A 19754-nucleotide genomic window follows, 5' to 3' on the forward strand; every position below is an offset into this window, starting at 1 on the left:
TACTGGGGGCAGGGGTGAAGGAGGAAGGGGTCAAGGTGCGCTCCCCCTGGGATGCTCGGTGAGGCAGTGACGCGGGGAAAGGGCGTAGCCGCGGGCGGTGCCCGGGAACTGTCGGTGCTGGCTCGACCAGAGGATGGAGGCGGTAGCGGTTCCGGTTCCGTCAGGGCCCGGCGGTTCACCACCTTCATCCCGCAAGACGGGGCCTGGCAGAAGACAGACTGAAGAGGTTGCGATGCTTTAGTCTGAGAAGATAAAAGTCAGCAGGCGATGAGATCGAACACCATTCAGTTGCCATGGGGGAGGCCAGGGGGCGAGGATTTGCGAACCCAGCGTGCCCCAGGGGGCAGCCCCACCCAGCCCGCATCATCTGAAAGATGGGGCGGGGAGGGTGACAGTTGTCTTTCTGAATTTTCACTAATTCCCACACCCTATCCCCCCTTCAACATCCCTCTTCTCTTGCATTAGACAAACCCACCTCTTAACCCATTCCCGGCCAGCTTGCTTTCGCACCTTCCCAGAACATAGCACATCACATTTTGCAACATGAACACTGACATCCCTAGAAATGATTGACAGAGTAAGCTTAGCATGGCTGGACAGAGATTGAGATGACACATGCATGAGAGAGCAGCAGAGCCTTGATGGGGCCCGAGGGAGGGCAAGTAGTTGGGCTGGGCTGGAATGGAGGTGCCTTTGGGGAGGAGGGAGGAGGGTGTGAAAGCCTGGAGGGTCCGTGGTAGAGGGAAGCCCAGACGACCCAGGATTTTGGCAGGGATATTGCACGGTTGGGACCCGGTCTTGTAACTCCCCTGCCTCCCAAGGAAGGGGCGTCCTGCCGTGCCCCATCCATCCAGGGCTAAGGTGTCTGCCCTTATGGACATGGACACAGCCACAAGCAGAGGGCGGGGCAGGGTGGGGTGCTGGGTCCCCAGGGTTGATTTCTCAGCAGGGCGGGGCTGGCAGCTTCTGCTGACTCAGGGCCATTTCCAGGCCTGGCCTCCAGGCCAAGTTGCTTATTGAAAACAGCTGCTCCTCTTGGCTGGCAGCCCTGCAACCCTGGCTTTCCCTGGGATGACCCCTCACCTCTGCACGGCCTGGGGAGGGGAGCCTGCTGCTAATAGGCTCAGTGGCTGGAGGCCACCCTGCTATGCCCATGGGGTCCAAATCTGGTCATCCAGGGCTTGTCAGCTGGCCCCTGGTCCCAAGGTCTCTAGGTGCTGAGCCAGGCTTGTCACCAGGTCCCCAGTCATTGCTCTTGTCATAGAACACCCTCCTAGCCTTTGTCTCTGCTTGTGCCTCTCAGGGTTTTGTTTGACATGCCTCTCATTCAATAGATACATGTTGAGAGACTGCTGCGTGCTGGGCACAGTGCTAGAATTAACCTCCCCTCTGCTTCCTTCAGCACAACGTCTTCATCTTCAACTCATAATGGAGAGCAGCCGTCTTATGCGAGGTCAGACCTCTGGCTGCCTCTGCTGCTGGGCTGAGCCCGGAGAAGCTGCAGGATCGCTGAGAGGTTTGCTCCTGAGACACACACAGTTGTGAGCCTCTGCACTTAGCCTCAGGACTCCGCCAAAGCAGCCATGACAGCTTACAGCAGGTAGAAAAGGAAAGGAGGCCATGGTGAGCCTCAGCAGGGAGGAGACCAGGCTTTGAAACCCCAGTGCCTCTGAGCACAGGAATAAATTCCCAGAGTGATGACTGGATGTCTGAAAAGTGAGGAAGGTTCCTGTCACCCTTCAGTGCTCTGGAAAACCCCTTTCTATCCAACTCCTTCATTCCCCATGTAGTCTGAATTAGACCCAACTATTCTGCATGCTCCCTGGTATGTTGCTCGTAGCGTTTTCATGGACCGCTTCACGAGTTCTGCTTCTCCAGTTCCACTGTAAATGTCACCAGGGGAGAGCCCATCCCGTCTAATTTTCCTGCAGCCCCTTACTACAGGGCTTCATAGATGCTTGTCATCTGCACAACTAGGAGGGTCTGTGGGGGGGCAGCCAGAGGGGTGACAGGACAGGTGGGGATCCTGTATCCAGGTGTCAGTTCTGACATGGCCCAGGACTCATCACTGGGCTGACGGTTGGAGGGATCCTGGAACAGCAGCCTCCAGGGAATTAGCATGGGCCAGTGTTCCAGACTGGGAGATGGGCTTTGGCTCCTAGACATAGGCTTGTGTGTTTATCAGGACTCTTGGTTACAAGGACAGAAACCCAATGCACACAAGCTCAGCCAAAAAGGGAATGTGGCTGCAAGCAGCCCCGAGCGATTCATGGGACAGGGGAAGCGTCACAGGATGCAAGGACTGGGATTAGACCTTCAGCACCACCGTGATGCGCTTCCTCTCCTTCTATCTCTCAGCTATGCATCTCTTTCTGTGTTACTTCATTCTTGCTCGTAGCAGAAGGGTCTCTTCCTCATTATAGGAAACGTGGCCATTGGCAGCCCTGGTTTAGTCATCTCAACAGAGAGAGCAAAATGCATGCATCCCAGTGGAGGACTTTGATCAGCCCTGTCTCGGTTTTGTACCCAATCACTGGGACCAGGGGCATGGACACTATTATTGGCCAGGAGTGTACTCACTCACATAGCCAGAGGTGCAGGAGAATTCTTTAAATAAGGAGAAGGGATGAGGAGTTTACTGGGCAGACAAAAGCAAAGGCCAGAGACTATGGGCAGCTCAGTGAGGTCAAGGATTCTGTTATTATCTCTGTATCTCCCACATAGATCCCAGCCCCTACCAGACCATGTGATGATAGGCCAGATTATGCCTATATTGCTCATCACTGTACCCTCAGGGCCTGGCACATATGAAATTCTCAATAAATATTTGCTGAATGGATGAATAAATGACATCCAGTTGGTACCCAATGCACAGTTCCCTGTCTCACTTCATTCACTTATTCACCCACTGAACAAGCACAGAATAAGCCACAACCTGGTGGATACACTGCACTAGGTGTGGTGTGGTTGCCAACAAAATGTAAGAGGTTATCTTTGTCCCGGTGAGGAACATGCAAGATCTGTGAGGGGCACTTCCAGTCCTTGAACTGACACCTGATACCCCCAGGCATTTGGAGTGAGGCCAGAGCTGGGTAGGACTGGGGCGGCCCTCTTGGGATGAGCTCCCTCTGCTGCCTCATGTCTGCTTGCTGAGAGCAGGGCAGGGGTGTAAAGGCCACAGAGTCAGTTCTCAAAATGCTTTCATTCCCTTCCCTTTCCTCTTAGCATCTCCAGCTGGGCCCCGGCTGGGCTTGGTCTCGTCCTACATTGGACCCTGGATAAACAGCCTCCTTTCTTTGAGGGCCCAGGCTCACCCCTCAACTTTGGGTGGAAAATGCTCTCCCAAGAGTCCTCCAGCCCCAAGCTTGGCAGAGTCCTCAGCATCCACCCCCAAGAATTCATCCCAGCCTCCCCTTTGCTTTGTGCCTCTCCTGCAGGCCTCCCCCACCCCGACCCCGCTTCCAAATTCCTCGTCCTTTTTTTCATTTGCTGCTGAGGCAGTGCTGTGACCTGCTACTCCCCTCTCCCCACTTCCTGCAGATCCTCAGTGCTTTAGAGTCTCCCTGCCCCCAGACACCTGGATTTTAAGAGTGTTTGCCCTTGTGTCCTGCCATGTGCAAATGCACTGTTTTGCCCAAACTAGGACAGTGCTGAAAGGTACGGTGATGGGGCATCCTAATCTCTTCCCTCTCTGGGCCTTAGTTTCCTCATCTGTCGACTGAGGGAAGGTGGCCTGGTCATGGGATTGCCTCTCTCTGCTGACGTGGACCTCTCGGACCCTTCATTTGCCATTTGGTAGGACTGCGCGGGCTGGCTGGAATTGCTTTAGCCCACGTGTGGGTTTCCTGGTTGAGAAGGAGGGGAAATGCTGTTCCCTGGGCTGCTTTGGGCTCTTGTGACGTTTTAGGCCACATTGTCCAGTCATCTGAGAAGCATCTATAAAAGCAAGCACTGTTTTTCTCCCCTTTCCGGTCCCACGCCCTTTCCCTACCCCCTGCCAAGGACCACCTCTGTTACTACTGATGGTCTTCACTGGAGTGCAGTTCCTGGGAATCAAATACCCAGTGGTTAGAGGAGGCTTGGACAGGCCTGGACCAAGTGCTGGGGCTAGTTTATGATTCTGGAGGGTGGCGAAGGGAAAGAGCAGGTTGAGGGGAGGCCCTGAATGGGGAGGGCTAGCTGTGCCAGCTGCCCTAGTGGTTCTTCAGGAAGTCACCTGTGTCTTGCCCACAGAGGACCCCATCCTGGTGTTGGCCAAGAGCAGAGTGGCCAGTGTCCCTGTCCCACCCACCAGCCCTCCTGCTGTGGTGTTTTGAACCTTCCACGACAAGAGCTGTGGGTGCTGTTTTAGGAAAACTAATCTGGCAGCTAGGACAAGGAGCAGAAAGATAGACTGGTTGGTTGTGGTTATCTAGGCATGAGATTCATTCATTTATTCATTTTTCACTAGGTATTTATTAAGCACTACTATGTGTCAGGCTAAGTTATAGACACTGAAGATACAGTGGTGGAGAAGACAGAGCAGGTCCTCAGGAGCTTGTGAACAAGAGGAGAGACACAGAAAATAAAAACGTGTCAGATAATGAATTCTGGTCCTGGGAATGGTAGGTAGCTTGTATTAGTCTAACTCTCTGGCCAAGAGTATGGACAGACTAAAGATAAAATATAAAATACAGTGGTTCAAGAGCAATCAAAAACAGATAATGGGGAGGAAACCGTCTTTGAAAGAAAAGTTCTTTAAGCAGCTTTCCCCACCGACAGCGCTGCCTTATTTGAGAAGCTCAAACAGAAAGTGGCAGTTTTACTGTTTGGGGCTACCAGAAAAGCTAAAAATTGAGAGGGAAATCCTGGAAAGCAAGGAGCCATAGAGATGTCCTCCTACCAATTCCCAGTCCTTGGGGCTCCTAAACTGTGCACAGGCAGAGTGAGGCCTCCCACCAAGAAACAGCAGCTGGGGGGCAAAGGTTTCAGTTGCCTCCTGGTGTTGAGGAAACAGAGTTTGGATTTCAAGTTCCACCAAGTTGGAGGGGCTTGGTGATTGCCTAAGGTTTCCCTTTGAAACTCCAGAAAGGCCTCACCTTATGATTAACCCTAAGGCTAAGGGCCACACCCTAACACTAAAGGCAAAACCCAAGCAACCCCACCCTAACAAAGCCTAAAACTAAGTCTCTGCAGGATCAAGGTGATCCACCAGTAATTTAACTGCCTGCCAGAACAAAACTCAACATTCTTTTTAGAAAGACCAAAAAAAAAAAAAAATCCAGACTCCCTATAACATGTCATCCACGATATCCCATATACAATTTAAAAAATCTAGACAGACACTTTATAACATTATCCACAATGTCCAGTATATAACAAAAATTACTAGACATGCAGGCAGCTGGGAAAAGTGACCCATCATCAAGAGAAAAAATACTTAGTAGATGCAGACTCACAGATGACCTAGATGTTGAAAAAAAATCAGATAATAGTAAATGCTGTGAAGAGAATTACAATCAAGCAATGTGTCAAAAAGTAACTGTGTGGCGACTTTACATTAGGTCAGGGAGGGCCTTTTTAAAAATGTGACTTTTTTTTGAAATGTGAAATGCAGGCAAAGGAAACAGTGCAAAGGCCCTGAGGCAGGAAAGAACCAGGCCTGTTCAAGGAAGACCAAAGAGATCAATGTGACTTGAGCAAGAGGAGTAATATGATCCAAGATCAAACTAGTAGGCAGGACCAGACCGTGTAAGCTCCTGTGGCTCACAGTAAAGAGTTTAAATGTTATTTGAAGGGTGATGAATTATCTTTGAAATACTTCAGGCAGGACAGAGATTTGCCTGACTTAATGTTGTTTTTTCTTTTAATATGAGTGATGTTGCTTCAAGTACTTAAGCACCAATTGCATTTCATTGTTTTAGCTGTGTGTACATAAATTTACTCATTGTCTACTACATTGTTATTTTCTTCATAATCTATTATGTTTTTTGTAGAAGCTTTTTTTATATTAGGGAACAAACTATTTTCCTCTAATAAATTACATTTACATATATATTTGTCATTTGAGTTTTGACTTCATTTATGGCATTTTTCTTGCCATGAAAAAAATCATGTCATTGAATTCATCACTGTTTTCTTTATGACCTTCAACACTCCAATATTACTAAAAAAAATTTTTTTTGGAACTTATTTACATGTTTAAAATATCATTCTGGCTGACTGTGGAGAATGGCCTATGGAAGGATAACAAGGCCAATGTGGTAGAACAGAAAGACCTTGGGGCCTGGACTCAGAAGACGAGGTCCAGATTTCAGCTCTATCTCTGTCCAGCCTTGTAATTAGTCACATCATTTCACCACCATTAGTCAATGTTTTTTTTACTTATAACATAAAATAATAATAATAAGTTATAGTGCTCTTACCATGTGTTAGATCCTGTTCCAAACACTTGTATTACCTCATTTAAACTTTACAATAGCCTTATGAGGAAATTGAGTCACAGAGAAGTTGCACACTTCACCCAAGTCACACATTGAGTGGCAGAGCTGTGATTTGAAACTTAGTGGTCAGATTCATGTTTTTCAGAAATGAACATGATCCAGAGGGGCTAGTGGCTGATGGATGCCAAAGTTCTTTGGAGACTGGGGTGCGCCGTGTGTGTGTGCTGTGTACTTAAGCGGCAGTTGGGGAACAAGTAGAAGGCGGATGGCAGAAAGACCTGGGTTTGCTTACTGGCTGTGTGATACTGTGAGGAGGTCACTCATGTCTCTAAACCTCAGTTAGTTTCCCTTCCTCCATTCTTTCTTCCCTTCTACCCTGCCATTCATTCATTGATTTTTTCTTTTTTTCCTTTCTTTCATTCTTTCTTTCTCCTCCCACCCCTAACAGCCATACAGAGATATAATTCTCATATCAAAGAACTCATCCATTTAAAATGTACACTTAGTTTCTAATGTATTCACAGAATTTTGCAACTATTGCAGCAACCTAATTCCTGAGCATTTTTTTCATCACTTCAAAAGAAACCCTGCCATTGAGCAGTCACTCCCATTCCTGTCACCTCCAGCCCAGCCCCAGGCAACCACTAATCTACTTTTTGTACCTTTAAGTCTCAATTTCTTAAGCTGTGGGAAAAAACATACTGTATAACAGCAATTGGGATAAAGTTGCAATGTGCTGTGTGATGTAAATGCCTCCACTGCTCGTCATAAGATCTTCAGAGAAGTATCCAGTACCCAACTTGCTGTGTGGAGTTTGGTTTGCTTTTGGGGGTGGGGTGGAGGGCTGAATCCTGCCTCCAGGTGAGCATGGGGCTAGAACAGAGGCTGGCCCTGCCGGCTCTGCCTTGTCTGGACACAGTGGATAGCAGGTCCTTTTGCCCCCGGCTCAGGGTCAGTAGTGAAGACTGAGAGCTGTAACATAGGAGAGAAGGCTGACAATCCAGCACCAGGCTCCTGGTCAGGGTCTGAAGGCAGCCCTGGCCATCAAGGGCTAGCCAGGGAGCCTCTGTGATGGCTTCATGTCCTGCTTTCCCTTCTAGAACCCAGTGTCTTCCTCATCTTCAGCCATGGACTGCAGGGGTGCCTGGAGGCCCAGGGAGGGCAAGTTCGCATCACTCCAGCCTGCAATGCCAGTCTTCCTGCCCAGCACTGGAAGTGGGTCTCCCGAAACCGGCTCTTCAACCTGGGTATCATGCAGTGCCTGGGCACAGGCTGGCCGGGCACCAACACCACGGCCACCCTGGGCATGTACGAATGTGACCGGGAGGCACTGAGTCTTCGCTGGCACTGCCGCACCCTGGGTGACCAGCTCTCCCTGTTCCTGGGGGGTCGCGCTGGCAACATGTCCAAGGCTGGTGCATCTGAGCGTGGTGACCAGACCCGCAGTGGCCAGTGGCGCATCTATGGCAGTGACGAGGATCTTTGCGCTCGGCCGTACTATGGTGAGAGGCTGCTTGCAAGGGGTAGCGCCCTTGGTGTCGGGACTGGAGCCTCAGAGGGAGATCCCCGGGGACAAGGCCATTGTTCTCTGCAGACCTTCGGTGGTTGCATCTCTAATTGTAACGGGAAGCGTTTTTGAATAATTAAGTTCAAAGCATTTAATCAAAGCATTAACTGTATAAAAAAATTAATACATGCTTATAAAGACCAACAGTACAAAAAATGTATAACAAAATTAAATGAAAATTCCCTTCTCTCAGGCCCACTCTTCAGGGGAAACCCCAGGGCAACCCCCAACAGGTGTTTTGATCCCCATTTTGCAGGGGTGATCATGGACCCAAGTCACCTAGTGAAGGGCCTTTGTGGTGGGCAGCTCCATCCTGGGAGGAGGTCCTTTTACTGTGTGCCACCCTGGTTCCAAGACGGAACTTGGGGGAGGGGCAGCAGGATTTTGGACAGGCCTTCAAGGCCTTGGGGAAACCCCTTCCCAGCGCTATGGGATGAGCAGCTGGGCCTCTGCCAGGCGCCTGGGCAGACCTAATGGCAGAGGGAGCCTTAAAGCCACTGTGGCCCTACTGCCCCACCCCCTCTCTGCTGACCCCTTCCCACCCTCCACTCCCAGGGTTATAGAGGACTTCCCAGAGGGGTGAAGGGGTGGGCAGCCTCTGGGGTCCGATGCTAAGGGCCTGGCTTCCCCCCCTGCAGAGGTCTACACCATCCAGGGAAACTCCCATGGGAAGCCATGCACCGTCCCCTTCAAGTATGACAACCAGTGGTTCCACAGCTGCACCAGCACAGGCCGCGAGGACGGGCACCTGTGGTGTGCCACCACCCAGGACTACGGCAAAGACGAGCGCTGGGGCTTCTGCCCCATCAAGAGTGAGCGCAGCCGGGTGGAGCGGGGAGTGCAGGGTGGCCCCTGGAGGGCGGCTGGGCGTGGGGGGCCTCAGTGTAGGTGCCCCCGGGTGAGAAGCTGCCCCTCCTCTCAGTGTGGTGCCTGTGCACTCCTTGAGGGGCCCCCGTGTGGGTCCCTAAGGAGGAGACTGGGAAGGGACCCATGCCTGGCTGTCATGGTGGCAGGTAATGACTGTGAGACCTTCTGGGACAAGGATCAGCTGACTGACAGCTGCTACCAGTTTAACTTCCAGTCCACACTGTCGTGGAGGGAGGCCTGGGCCAGCTGCGAGCAGCAGGGCGCAGACCTGCTGAGCATCACCGAGATCCATGAGCAGACCTACATCAATGGTGAGGGCCAGGCAACCCCGGGGCCCGGGAGGATGGGCCAGGGTCTGACCCACCGCGGGGGCAGGGCAGCAGGAGCCCAAGGCCCGCCCCTGCCTGTGGAGTAAGGATGCCACTGTGGGGCTGAGAGTGGGAGGGCTGAGCACGGGGCAGCCCCCTCTCACTGTCGCTGCTCTGCTGTCAGGGCTGCTCACCGGCTATAGCTCCACACTGTGGATTGGCCTTAATGACCTGGACACCAGTGGAGGCTGGCAGTGGTCAGATCATTCACCCCTGAAGTACCTCAACTGGGAGAGTGGTGAGGCGCCAGGCGCAGGGGGCCCTGGGGACGCCACAGGCACTTGGCCCACTAGTTCTTCCTTGCTTTGTATGGTACTCCAGGAAGTGGTGGTGTGGGGTGGGGACAGAATTCCACCCTATCCTGAGCTGGGCCCCACCAACCCAGGCAGCCCCTTTGTGTGAACTAGGACCTGGTGCCCTTTTCTCAGGGCTTTGGGGAGAGGACTAGGTTTCGGCCCCTGCTCACTCCCTTCAGCCACAGGCATCAGGGTACCCAGGGACCAGCAGGCTGGCCAGGGAGGCTGAGTGGGGCTGGTACCAGTTGCTGGGTGAGGGTTCAGGATGCTGTGGGCCCAGGTGAGAAAACAATGAGGACCCTGTGGTGCCCAGTGAGGGCAGCCAGAGCGGAGTACTGGGCATCTCCAGCTGGCTGAGTTTCTGAGGGAGCAGGAGGTTCTCAGGCCTCTAGGGGCCAGGGTATGAGTTTCTCTCTCCTGGGGTGCTGGCACTCTGCCCTCCCCACAGATCAGCCGGACAACCCAAGTGAGGAGAACTGTGGCGTGATCCGCACGGAGTCCTCTGGTGGCTGGCAGAACCGCGACTGCAGCACTGCCCTGCCCTACGTGTGCAAGAAGAAGCCCAACGCCACCGCAGAGCCCCCGCCTCCCGGTGAGCGTGGGTGGGGGCCACAGGGTTGGGGTGGGGCTCAGCAGGGCCCAGCCACCCAGCACAAGGCGATTCGGATCCTCTCCATTCTTGCTTAGCGGTTCCACTAAAGTCTGAACAAACTGTGATGTGCTGATAATTCACTCAGGGAACATTTGTTGAGAACTGTGTTAAATGATGGCAATTCTGTGTCCTTGTGGCGGTCACAGTCTGCTGGAGGTAACAGACATCTAAACACACAGTTGGAACATTCTGAGTTATGTACTGTTATAAAAATATGTGTAATAAAAGTGAGAAGAAATGCCTAGGGGAGAAATTGATTGAAGCTTCTGAGAGTTAAGGAGGGTTTCATGGATGTGACATTGGATTTGGGCCTTTCAAGTCAAGTGTAAGTTTAAAAAGGCATAAAGAGGCGTGAGGCAAGGGCATTCTGGCAGAGAGAACCCCAACCCCATGTGCAAAGGTGTGGAGGCACAGCAGGACAAGCGGCTTTAAGGATGAGTATTGCAGTCTGGGTGGAGTATAGAATCTACTTAAAGTGGGGTCCTTGGACCAGCAGCACAGCATCACCTGAGAGCTTGTTATAAATGCGGCATCTCAGGCCCCCCTCCAGATACGGTGAATCAGAACCTGCATGTCACAAGATCCTCAGGCGGTTCGTGGGCAGGTAGTTTGAGAAGCACTGGCTTAGAGCGCAGGGCAAGGAGAACAGTTCAGAAGGCAGGTTGCAGCCAGTCACTGAAGTGTCTTGGCTGCTGGGCCAAGTTTGGGTGGGGCTTCAGGAGCCTTCACAGATTTTTAAGCCAGGGAGTGTCTTGATCCAATTTGTGATTCACGGGATAGCTCTAGGGGCCTCGTGGAGGAGTTGGGGGTGAGGCCGGGCCCTGCTTTAGGGACTGTGCCCCTAAACTGTTGTGCAGTCTTGGGCAAGCAGCTTAGTGTCTGAGGTGCAAACTGAGAATGAACCCATATCCCTTGCAGGGCTGCTCTAAGTCAGGAGTCCTGGCCTGGCCCAAAGGAGCATTTCTCCTTATGTGGCAAAGGACTGTTACTGTAGGTAGAGGGGTTTCTGAACTAGTCCAATAGCTGTGGGAATGGTGGGGAGGAGATTTCTAGAGGGAAAATACATCAGAACCAGAAAAAAATCCACAATCCTCCAGGAAATTAAGAGGTTACAGAGGGGAACTTCTGCTTCTGACCTTTTATTGCCATAGACTGGCTCTGGGCCACTGCCTTGGGTCATAGCTCAGGGGCCGACAAGAGATGACTGACGGGTCCTGGGCCACAGAGTGAGCCCACTCAGGCTCCCAACCCTACCCACTTTACAAGGTCTCCAAGAAATGGTATGGCCAGACCCCAGAGCATCTCCCGGAATCCCAGACTGGGATGATGCTTCAAGTAAGCACACGCTTTCCTGCCTGGCTGGGCAGGATCCTGCCTGAGCCTGACACTGTGGGTGGTTTGGTAAAGTCTTGTTTTCTCTTGCCAAGACCCAGGTGAGGGCTTGCCTCAGCTGCTCTCAGACCCCCATCCCTAGAGGGTAAACCTGAAATGCATAGAAGTTGGGGGAAGAAGGGCCTGGGCCTGGTTGACTTCTCAGCCATGGGGGGCAGGAGAGGAGCTGGGGGTGGGGGAAGAGCAAGAGGAAGAATCCCAGCCAGGGGATGCCAGCCAGTCAGCAGTGACTTCACAGCCACCAACCTGGGGGACCTCATTTCCCTGCACCCTTCATCCCAGACTGCTGGGCCGGAGGGCTTTAATGGGTGTAACTCGAGACAATGATGGTGATTTCATTTATTAAGCCAGGTAGTTGGGCATTCAGAAGACTTCCAGCAGGGAACCCCATTTACTGAGGGTGAAACTGAGGCTCCCAGGGCTGGTCTGTCCTGCATCCCTTCCCATCTCTTTCTGAGAGCCCCTGCTGGAGGGACAGTCCTGTCCTGGGTTGAATCTGCCCCCACCGCCTGGGGCTCGCCTTCTGGGCCACCAGTAGCCCTGGAAAGGCTTTGTCTTTTCAGCTTAATTCAGCATGCAGACCTGTACCGGTGCGAAGGGCTGATCTAGTACAGGGTTGGGGAGGAGGTGACTTCAGTGTTCTGCCTGAGTTGACACCCAGTAGGTCAGTGCCCAGGCTGGGTGACCCAGTCCCTGAGCAGCAGCCTCGTGCACCTCTGCAGACGTGTGGGCCAATGTGAAGGTGGAGTGTGAGCCCGGCTGGCAGCCCTTCCGGGGCCACTGCTACCGCCTGCAGGCTGAGAAGCGCAGCTGGCAGGAGTCCAAGAAGGCGTGCCTGCGAGGCGGGGGCGACCTGCTCAGTATCCACAGCGTGGCCGAGCTGGAGTTCATCACCAAGCAGATCAAGCAAGGTCAGGGGCTGCCGTCCATACCTCCAGGCTGGGGCCAGGGCCCCCCTCCTGCCCCTCCCATCCTGCTCAGCTCAGGGATTGTCCCTTCACCCATCGCGGGGTGGTGAGGCTGACCTCCCTATGTCTTCTATCCCTCTCTCCTGCTGCACTCCCAGAGGTGGAGGAGCTGTGGATTGGCCTCAACGATTTGAAACTGCAAATGAATTTTGAGTGGTCTGATGGAAGCCTTGTGAGCTTTACCCATTGGCACCCGTTTGAGCCCAACAACTTCCGGGACAGCCTAGAGGACTGTGTCACCATCTGGGGACCGGTGAGAGCCCCCTCTCCCCAACCCCCTGGTGCTTCCCCAGCAGAAGGATGTCCTATTCTCAGCCCTTGCCTATAACATCACCTGTTGCCCCTCGGAAGCCCCCTCTTCGCCACCAACTCCTTCACTTCCACGTGGCGAGATCACCAGGGCTTGAATCTCCCTCTTCCTCCCCAAACTAGCTGGGTCACCTTGGACCAGTTACTTAACCTCTCTTTTCCTCATCTGTGCCTCAGTTTCCTCATCTGTCACCGCACACTAAAGGTGCTAAACCTCAGAGGGTCATTGGGAGGATCAAAGGAATTCAATCTCGTGAAGCCTCAGGCTGCTTGCTGCCTGGTGTGGTCTTGGTCTCCTCCCAGCTGCTCTTCCCCGCCAGCAGGTGGCATCAGAACCCACATTATGTGGACATGCTCCCCAGGCAGGGCTGCTTTGTGCCAGCCCTGCCCACCCCAGGGCCCTGTCTCCCCAAGAAGTTATGCGGTGATGCCTACCTGCCATTGCTTGGGAAAAGCTGCAGCGTGGGTAGATGAAGGAACTGGTGCAGGGCTTTAAGTAAAGGCAAAAGACCCTTTAAAAAGGGGCAAAGCCAGAGGGACAGACTCTACTCTAAGGACAGATAGGACATTCTGCTGTGAGATACTGCAGAGCCAGGGACTGCAGAGACAGAGCCATCTGGCATAGGGATGCTATTTTTAAAAAGTTAGAGACAGTTATTTGTTGAGTGTGCCCTGTGCCAGGTATTCTCCTGGGGGCTGGGACGCACAAACACCTCTGCCCTGCGTTCCGCCGGGAGGCTGCGGATGCAGGAGGCCTAAGCTGGTTAGGAGGGGCCAAGGACTCAATTCCTCTTCAGCTCCATCAGCCGAGATTCAGGTCTGGGCACACAGCCTCTGCTTATCCTGGACTTGCAGGTACTGGCTGGACACCTTGTAGACTAGGGTCTCATACGCCTATCCTGCCTTTGGCTACACTAACAGTCTTAGCCAGTTTGTCCTTGATGTTTATGAGATGAGCTATAAGTATTTAAAAGTGCACCTTTTCCCATTTAGACAGGGCTTGTCAAAGTTTCAAGGCATTTGCATCTCAACTCTGTGCTCTCATCGGCCTTGGGGGGCTTAGAGAACTCATCCTGCTCTCCCCATTTTGCAGTCTGGAACACAGAGAGGTCAAGCATCTTGCCCAGAACCACACAGCAAGTCAAGAGGCAGGGCCAGGTCTAGAAACCAGGTTTGCCAAGGGGTTGGGGCTGCTGAGACTCTCCCTCACCCTGTGTCCCTAGGAAGGTCGCTGGAACGATAGTCCCTGCAACCAGTCCTTGCCATCCATCTGCAAGAAGGCGGGCCAGCTAAGCCAGGGGGTGGCCGAGGAGGACCACGGCTGCCGGAAGGTGAGGGTGCTTCTGGAGCTGCCCCTGGGTGGGGCCGGCCAGAGGGGAATCCTGCCGCCTCCCTTGGCACACCCCCTCCTCCTGCGCTCAGAACTGTTCTGTTCCAGGAGTGATGTTGGATGAGGTGGGGTGGGGGTGGGGGGCTGTTGGGAGGAACCACCCCCTGCCCCAAGCCCTCTTTTCTTGGGGAAGCCACTTCCTAGAGGCAGCAGAGAGCAGGAGGGGGCATGGGCGGCCCCCAGGTCTGGCCCAGTCATCACCTGAGTGGAGACTGCCTGGATTCACCCCTAGTCCTGCTTTGCCACCTCTGTCTTTGCAGGCACACACCACACCATCTGATACAGTGTGTGCTTGTTTGTCCCCTCTGGGAATGAGGCCACTCTGGTGTCTCCCTCCTGTGTGCCTAGCCCCAGGGGCTTCCAGAAGATGTTCAGGGAGGGTAGAGATTAGGCCTGAATGGGGGGATAAATGAGGGTGAGAGATGGATGGCCCCCTGCCCCCTCCAGGCCCCGAGCTGAGCAGGGTGTGAGTGGTGTGGCTGTCTACGGGGAAGCTGCTCATAAAGGGCACTTTGTGGTGCTTTGGCCGCTGATGTCTCTGTCTGTGGTGCTGAGGCCACCCTCCAGCCACCTGACCCTGCCTGCCAGTCTGGCCCCTCACTCTGTTTTCCTTTGGATTAGGCCCCTTACCACACCCACCTGACCTGCACCCCAAACTTTCCCCCAGGGGAGGAGCAGGAAACACCCACAGGCATGCCCCCCAGTGAGGTGGAGGGGGAGTGCACACAGGGACCCAGCTGAAGAGTCTGGGGGCCCAACATGGCCAGCAGCTGGCCCTGCGGCTCTGCCTGGCCTGGGTGAGGTGGAGGTGGGAGGGAGCAGACCGTGTGTGGGAGGTTGAGCGGCCAGTTAGCACTGTGGGAGAGCCAGGGTCTTAGCACAGCCCTGCTGAGTGTACAGGGATCTGCCCCCAACACGCATGCACACACATACACCAGCTCTCTTCTGCTCTGGCTCCTGCCCAGGAGGCTGTGTCTCTCTCAACCTCAAGCCCAGCCCAAGGCTTCTCACTTCAAGGCTCCCTGGAGGTGACGGTCTTTGCAGGCAGCTAGTGTCCCCACAGTAGGAGCAGGGCTGTGGTGAGGACAGGCACCTTCATGATATGGGGCTCTGCCTTGCAGTGTCTGTGTGCAAAGTCAAGTCACTTATTTGCTCTGAGCCTCAGGTCCTGTTCTGCAAGGCTGGAGCAGAGAGCCCTTCAGGGTGGCACAGGGGGGCTGTCTATGGGGTGTGTGGGGAACGGATGGTAGGGGGCCAGGTGCTCAGGAGCAGTGGTCTCTCCTCCATGGCTTTGTTGCCCCTTGCTGAGGCTCTGTTCCCCCCTCCCCGCCTAGTCTAGGCACATCCTCACCTAATCCAGCTTTTCCAAGCTCCTGAGGTTCACCAGCCCCCTCCACATCCTGGCAGCTCTCCCAGCTTTTCGGCCCTGGTTTCTCAGCCAACTGGCAATTTTCCCGCTGCGCCTCTCAGTTTAAATGCCCGAGAGAGGAGTCCGAATAGGCCGTTTGTCTTTCTTCACCAGGCCGTGGCCAGGTCACTAGCTGCCTCCTGATTGGGGCCGTGCTCCCACCAATGGTCTGGCAGCTGTGGGGAACGGTAGTGGGGGGAATGGGGAGTGACAAGGCACAGGTCACAGAACAGGAAGAGCTGTCTGTGGTGTCACCCAGGCCGCTCTGTCCCACAGCCCCCTGGGCGTGCCGCAGGTGACATCTCCCCACCCCAGGACTTATGGGTGGAGGAGAGTCCTCCCCACAGACGTCCCTCTTCTGCCTGCTCTCTCGAGCCAGGGTTGGACATGGCACAGCCCATCCTGCTACTGGTTGGGAGAGGACCAGGCAACCTACAGTGAGGCCCGGCGCCTCTGCACTGACCACGGCTCTCAGCTGGTCACCATCACCAACAGGTACTGGGGTGGCGGGCGCTCCATGTCCCGGCCTAACGTGGTCCCTCTACCAAATGGGGTAGCATCCTGCTGTCAAGCAGAGAGGAACCTGTGTCCTTTGAGCCTTAACTGGCTTCAGGGCCTTTTTCTAATATTTTCATAGGAATGAATCCTGTTTATTAAGCCACCCCAGTGTGGGGCAGGGCCTGGGCAGGGCAGGAACAAGTGTGGATGTGGGGCTGTATGTACAGGAGAGGCCTCAGCTGTGTCTTATCTCCTCTGTTCTCAGCAAGGCACAGGGATTCAGAAGGTAGAGGGAAAGCTGGGTTGCTGAGTGTCAGCTACAGGGACCCCACTTCCCTGAGCAAGTACCTGGTCAGGCTCAACACCCAGGCTCCTAGTGCAGGGCATCTGGCCTGTGGCCCAGGGAGTAGTGGGGACGAGCTTCCTGCCTTGACCAGCTTCTCTCTCCTAGGTTCGAGCAGGCCTTTGTCAGCAGCCTCATCTACAATTGGGACGGCGAGTACTTCTGGACCGCCCTGCAGGACCTCAACAGCACCGGTTCCTTCCGCTGGCTCAGTGGGGATGAGGTCATGTACACCCATTGGAACCGGGACCAGCCTGGTGAGCGCCTCCTCTGGGCCCTCGGTCAGCCCCCTTCTTTCACTCTCTGTCAGGCTGGGAGCCACAGTGGACCTGCTCTGCCCGGGGAGGCCCAGGGCTTCCCAGTGCACTCACCTTCGTACCGTTCGGTGAAGATGTTAGGAGCACAGGCTCTGAGCCATAACCACCCAGCCCATCTGCTGCTTATTAGCTGTGCATCTTGGAGCCTCAGTTTCTTCAGCTGTCAAATGGGGATAATGGTTCTTTCTTCCTAGGGTTAATGTGAGGTTTACACGGTGTAAGTGCTTTCTGTGATTATTACCATTTCATGCTGTCTTTTTTAACTCTCTCGATAACCTGTTGCAGTAGATGATGAAATAGGCTGAGAGGTTAAGCAACTTGCCTAAGATCTCACAGGAGCAGACATAGAGCTGGTACTCCACCTCCATTTCCTTCCTCCTGGAGAGTGGGTCCCTGCAGAGATGAGGGCTGGAGTGGTGCCTCTTGGGGATGTGAGGGAAGGCCAGACCCTGAGTCCTCCAAGAATGTGGGGTTCCTTTCTCCCTTCTTCAGGGTACAGCCGTGGGGGCTGTGTGGCCCTGGCCACGGGCAGTGCCATGGGGCTGTGGGAAGTGAAGAACTGCACTGTGTTCCGGGCTCGCTACATCTGCCGGCAGAGCCTGGGCACGCCAGTGACCCCTGAACTGCCTGGGCCAGACCCTACACCCAGCCTCACCGGCTCCTGTCCCCAGGGCTGGGCCTCAGACCCCAAACTCCGGCACTGCTATAAGGTAGGTGGCCTGTTGGCATGGGGGGAGCAGGTGGGCCCCTGGGGACACTTTCCCCACAGCAGACTGCAGACAGAGGTAATTCCCAAAGAAACTGTTGTCAATGGAATCTGAGGCCTGGCACCTACTAGGTGGTCTATCAACAATTGAGGAATCGGAGAAATCATAGAAATCATAGGTTTCAGAGGTTCCCAAATTTGAAGGTGAGGCTGGCTGCTTTTCAGAATCGCTTGGAGAGCCTGATAAAAATAAAAATAAAATCTTCTAGGCTGCCACTATGGAGACCTGGATTCAGTAGGTTAGGGTGGGGCCTGGGAATTTGTATTTTTAAGCCCTGCCAGATTGAGGAGCCACTAATATAGTCCAAGGTATTTTATTATATGAAGAAACAGGAGTCTAGGGAAGGGAAAGGGACTTGCCCACAGTAAACAGGTATTTTATTATATGAAGAAACAGGAGTCTAGGGAAGGGAAAGGGACTTGCCCACAGTAAACTGTGGCTCCACTGGGATGAGGGTCCTGATCTGCTAGTCAGGGGCGCCGGGCAGCAGGCGTCCTATTGGAGTTGGCTGTGCCTGCTTCCCTTCCCTGAGCCCCTTCTCTGGTGAGCAGGAGTGTCTTAGTGAGCAGGACTGTCCAGTGAGGCCCCAGCCGCCTCCCCACTGCTATCGTGGGAGGGCAGGTATCTCCTGGGGAGGTAGGACAGTGGGAACAGCATAGACAAGTGGACTCTGCTCCTGTAGGTGTTCAGCTTGGAGCGGCTGCAGGACAAGAAGAGCTGGGTCCAGGCCCAGAGAGCCTGCCGGGACCTGGGGGCCCAGCTGCTGAGCCTGGCTAGCTATGAGGAAGAGCACTTCGTGGCCAACATGCTCAACAAGATCTTCGGGTACTGAGCCGGGGGTGGTGGCCCTTTGTGCACACGTGTGGGCTCTTGGTTATGCTGGGCCCAGGGCAGGGGACAGGGTGAAGGCGTCCCCTGGGAGGCCTGTCCGAGGGCTTAGAATGACCTGTGTATTTGCAGTTAGTGCCAAAATCCTGTCCTCACTCAAGCAGTCCTGGCATCGGAGACTCTGTGGCTCATGAGCCTTATGGAGCCAGCAGTGCCCTCCTCACATTCACACATTTTCACAAAAGCAACCACCCTCCCCACCCCTTCTTCATGGCAACACCTTCTACTGATCCAAGATAAGCATTTACCTCCCACCCGACCCATCGCATAATAACCCACACTCATCAATAAACAGCTTTTCCGGAGATAGAGGAGGAGAAAGGCTACAACGTGAGCATTTGCCCATGGGGCCGGGGGTGGGGCATGTCCATCCAGGACCCCATCTCTGTCCTGTGGGCTTCCAGCATCCTATGACACACAGCACGTATCATCCCTTAACACCAGAGAAAATCCAAATGGATCCGGGCTTCCTGAGCTCGTAGTTCCAGGGATCTCTCCTCTCTCCCAGCAAACATCATGGTTGCATTATCTGAGTGGTAATTACATTAGCTCCCACTGATCAGCAACCCTAGGAAGTAGCCCTTATCAGTGACCTTTGTGGGCTGATAGAAAGGCTGGGTTATTTGCTCAAGGTCACAGAGTAGGTCCTTGGTGAACCAGGACTGGAATCCAGGCTGATCTGATTCCAGAGCCCCAAGTCTATGCCCATCCTCACTGATGGGCATCCCTCAAGCCAAAGCCTGCAGAACCTTGCTGGCAGGGCAAAGCCCTCACTACGGGAAGCAAAGGGAGGGAGCCAGGCCTGCCTGCAGTGGGCTGCGCGCCTGGTACAGCTGGGCCAGTTCCCTCGCGGGAGGACACGTAAAGGCACCCGACAGTGATGCCCGGTGGGTGGAGCCCAGATGGAGAGGCCCCCCGGCTCTGGGGACTGTCGGGCGCTGTTGTAGGGGACTTCTGCCCCTCTCATCCCCCATCTCGTCCCTACCCGCGGTTGTGCTGAAGTGAATCAGAGCCCGAAGTCCATGAACAGCACTGGTTTTGGATCGGCCTGAACCGTCGAGACCCCGGGGCCGGGCAGAGCTGGCGCTGGAGCGACGGCCTTGGGGTGAGAGGGCCTCCAGAAGGCTGGACGGGAGTGGGTGGGCGGGGCATCGGTGAGCGTGGCCTTCCTGTAGGTGGGGCGGGGCTGAGCGGGGGAGGGCTTCTGGCAGGGGCGGGAAGCCGAGGCGGGGCGTCCAGCGCAGGTTGGGGTTTCCCCGCCCAGGCCAGGCCTCTAGGTCGCGTGTTCTGGGGGTGCGGGCA

The 19754-nt window shown here is 54.4% G+C and overlaps 1 protein-coding gene across 2 annotated transcripts in view; it reads left to right on the top strand.

Annotated features, from left to right (window-relative positions):
* Nucleotides 1-19754, top strand: part of MRC2 (mannose receptor C-type 2) — a 52885-nt gene that overhangs the window by 23476 nt on the left and 9655 nt on the right. For both annotated transcript variants that reach the window (XM_073235740.1, XM_036997427.2), the window contains exons 2-14: nt 7523-7924; nt 8628-8801; nt 9003-9167; nt 9349-9462; nt 9969-10112; nt 12287-12475; nt 12631-12785; nt 14065-14172; nt 16019-16134; nt 16589-16737; nt 17290-17507; nt 18247-18389; nt 19455-19557. In XM_073235740.1, coding sequence (XP_073091841.1) covers nt 7523-7924; nt 8628-8801; nt 9003-9167; nt 9349-9462; nt 9969-10112; nt 12287-12475; nt 12631-12785; nt 14065-14172; nt 16019-16134; nt 16589-16737; nt 17290-17507; nt 18247-18389; nt 19455-19557 — 2180 coding nt within the window. The remainder of the gene's footprint in view (nt 1-7522; nt 7925-8627; nt 8802-9002; nt 9168-9348; nt 9463-9968; nt 10113-12286; nt 12476-12630; nt 12786-14064; nt 14173-16018; nt 16135-16588; nt 16738-17289; nt 17508-18246; nt 18390-19454; nt 19558-19754) is intronic.

The sequence above is a fragment of the Manis javanica genome, chromosome 4 (assembly GCF_040802235.1).
Source record: "Manis javanica isolate MJ-LG chromosome 4, MJ_LKY, whole genome shotgun sequence".
NCBI classification, from domain to species: Eukaryota; Metazoa; Chordata; class Mammalia; order Pholidota; family Manidae; genus Manis; species Manis javanica.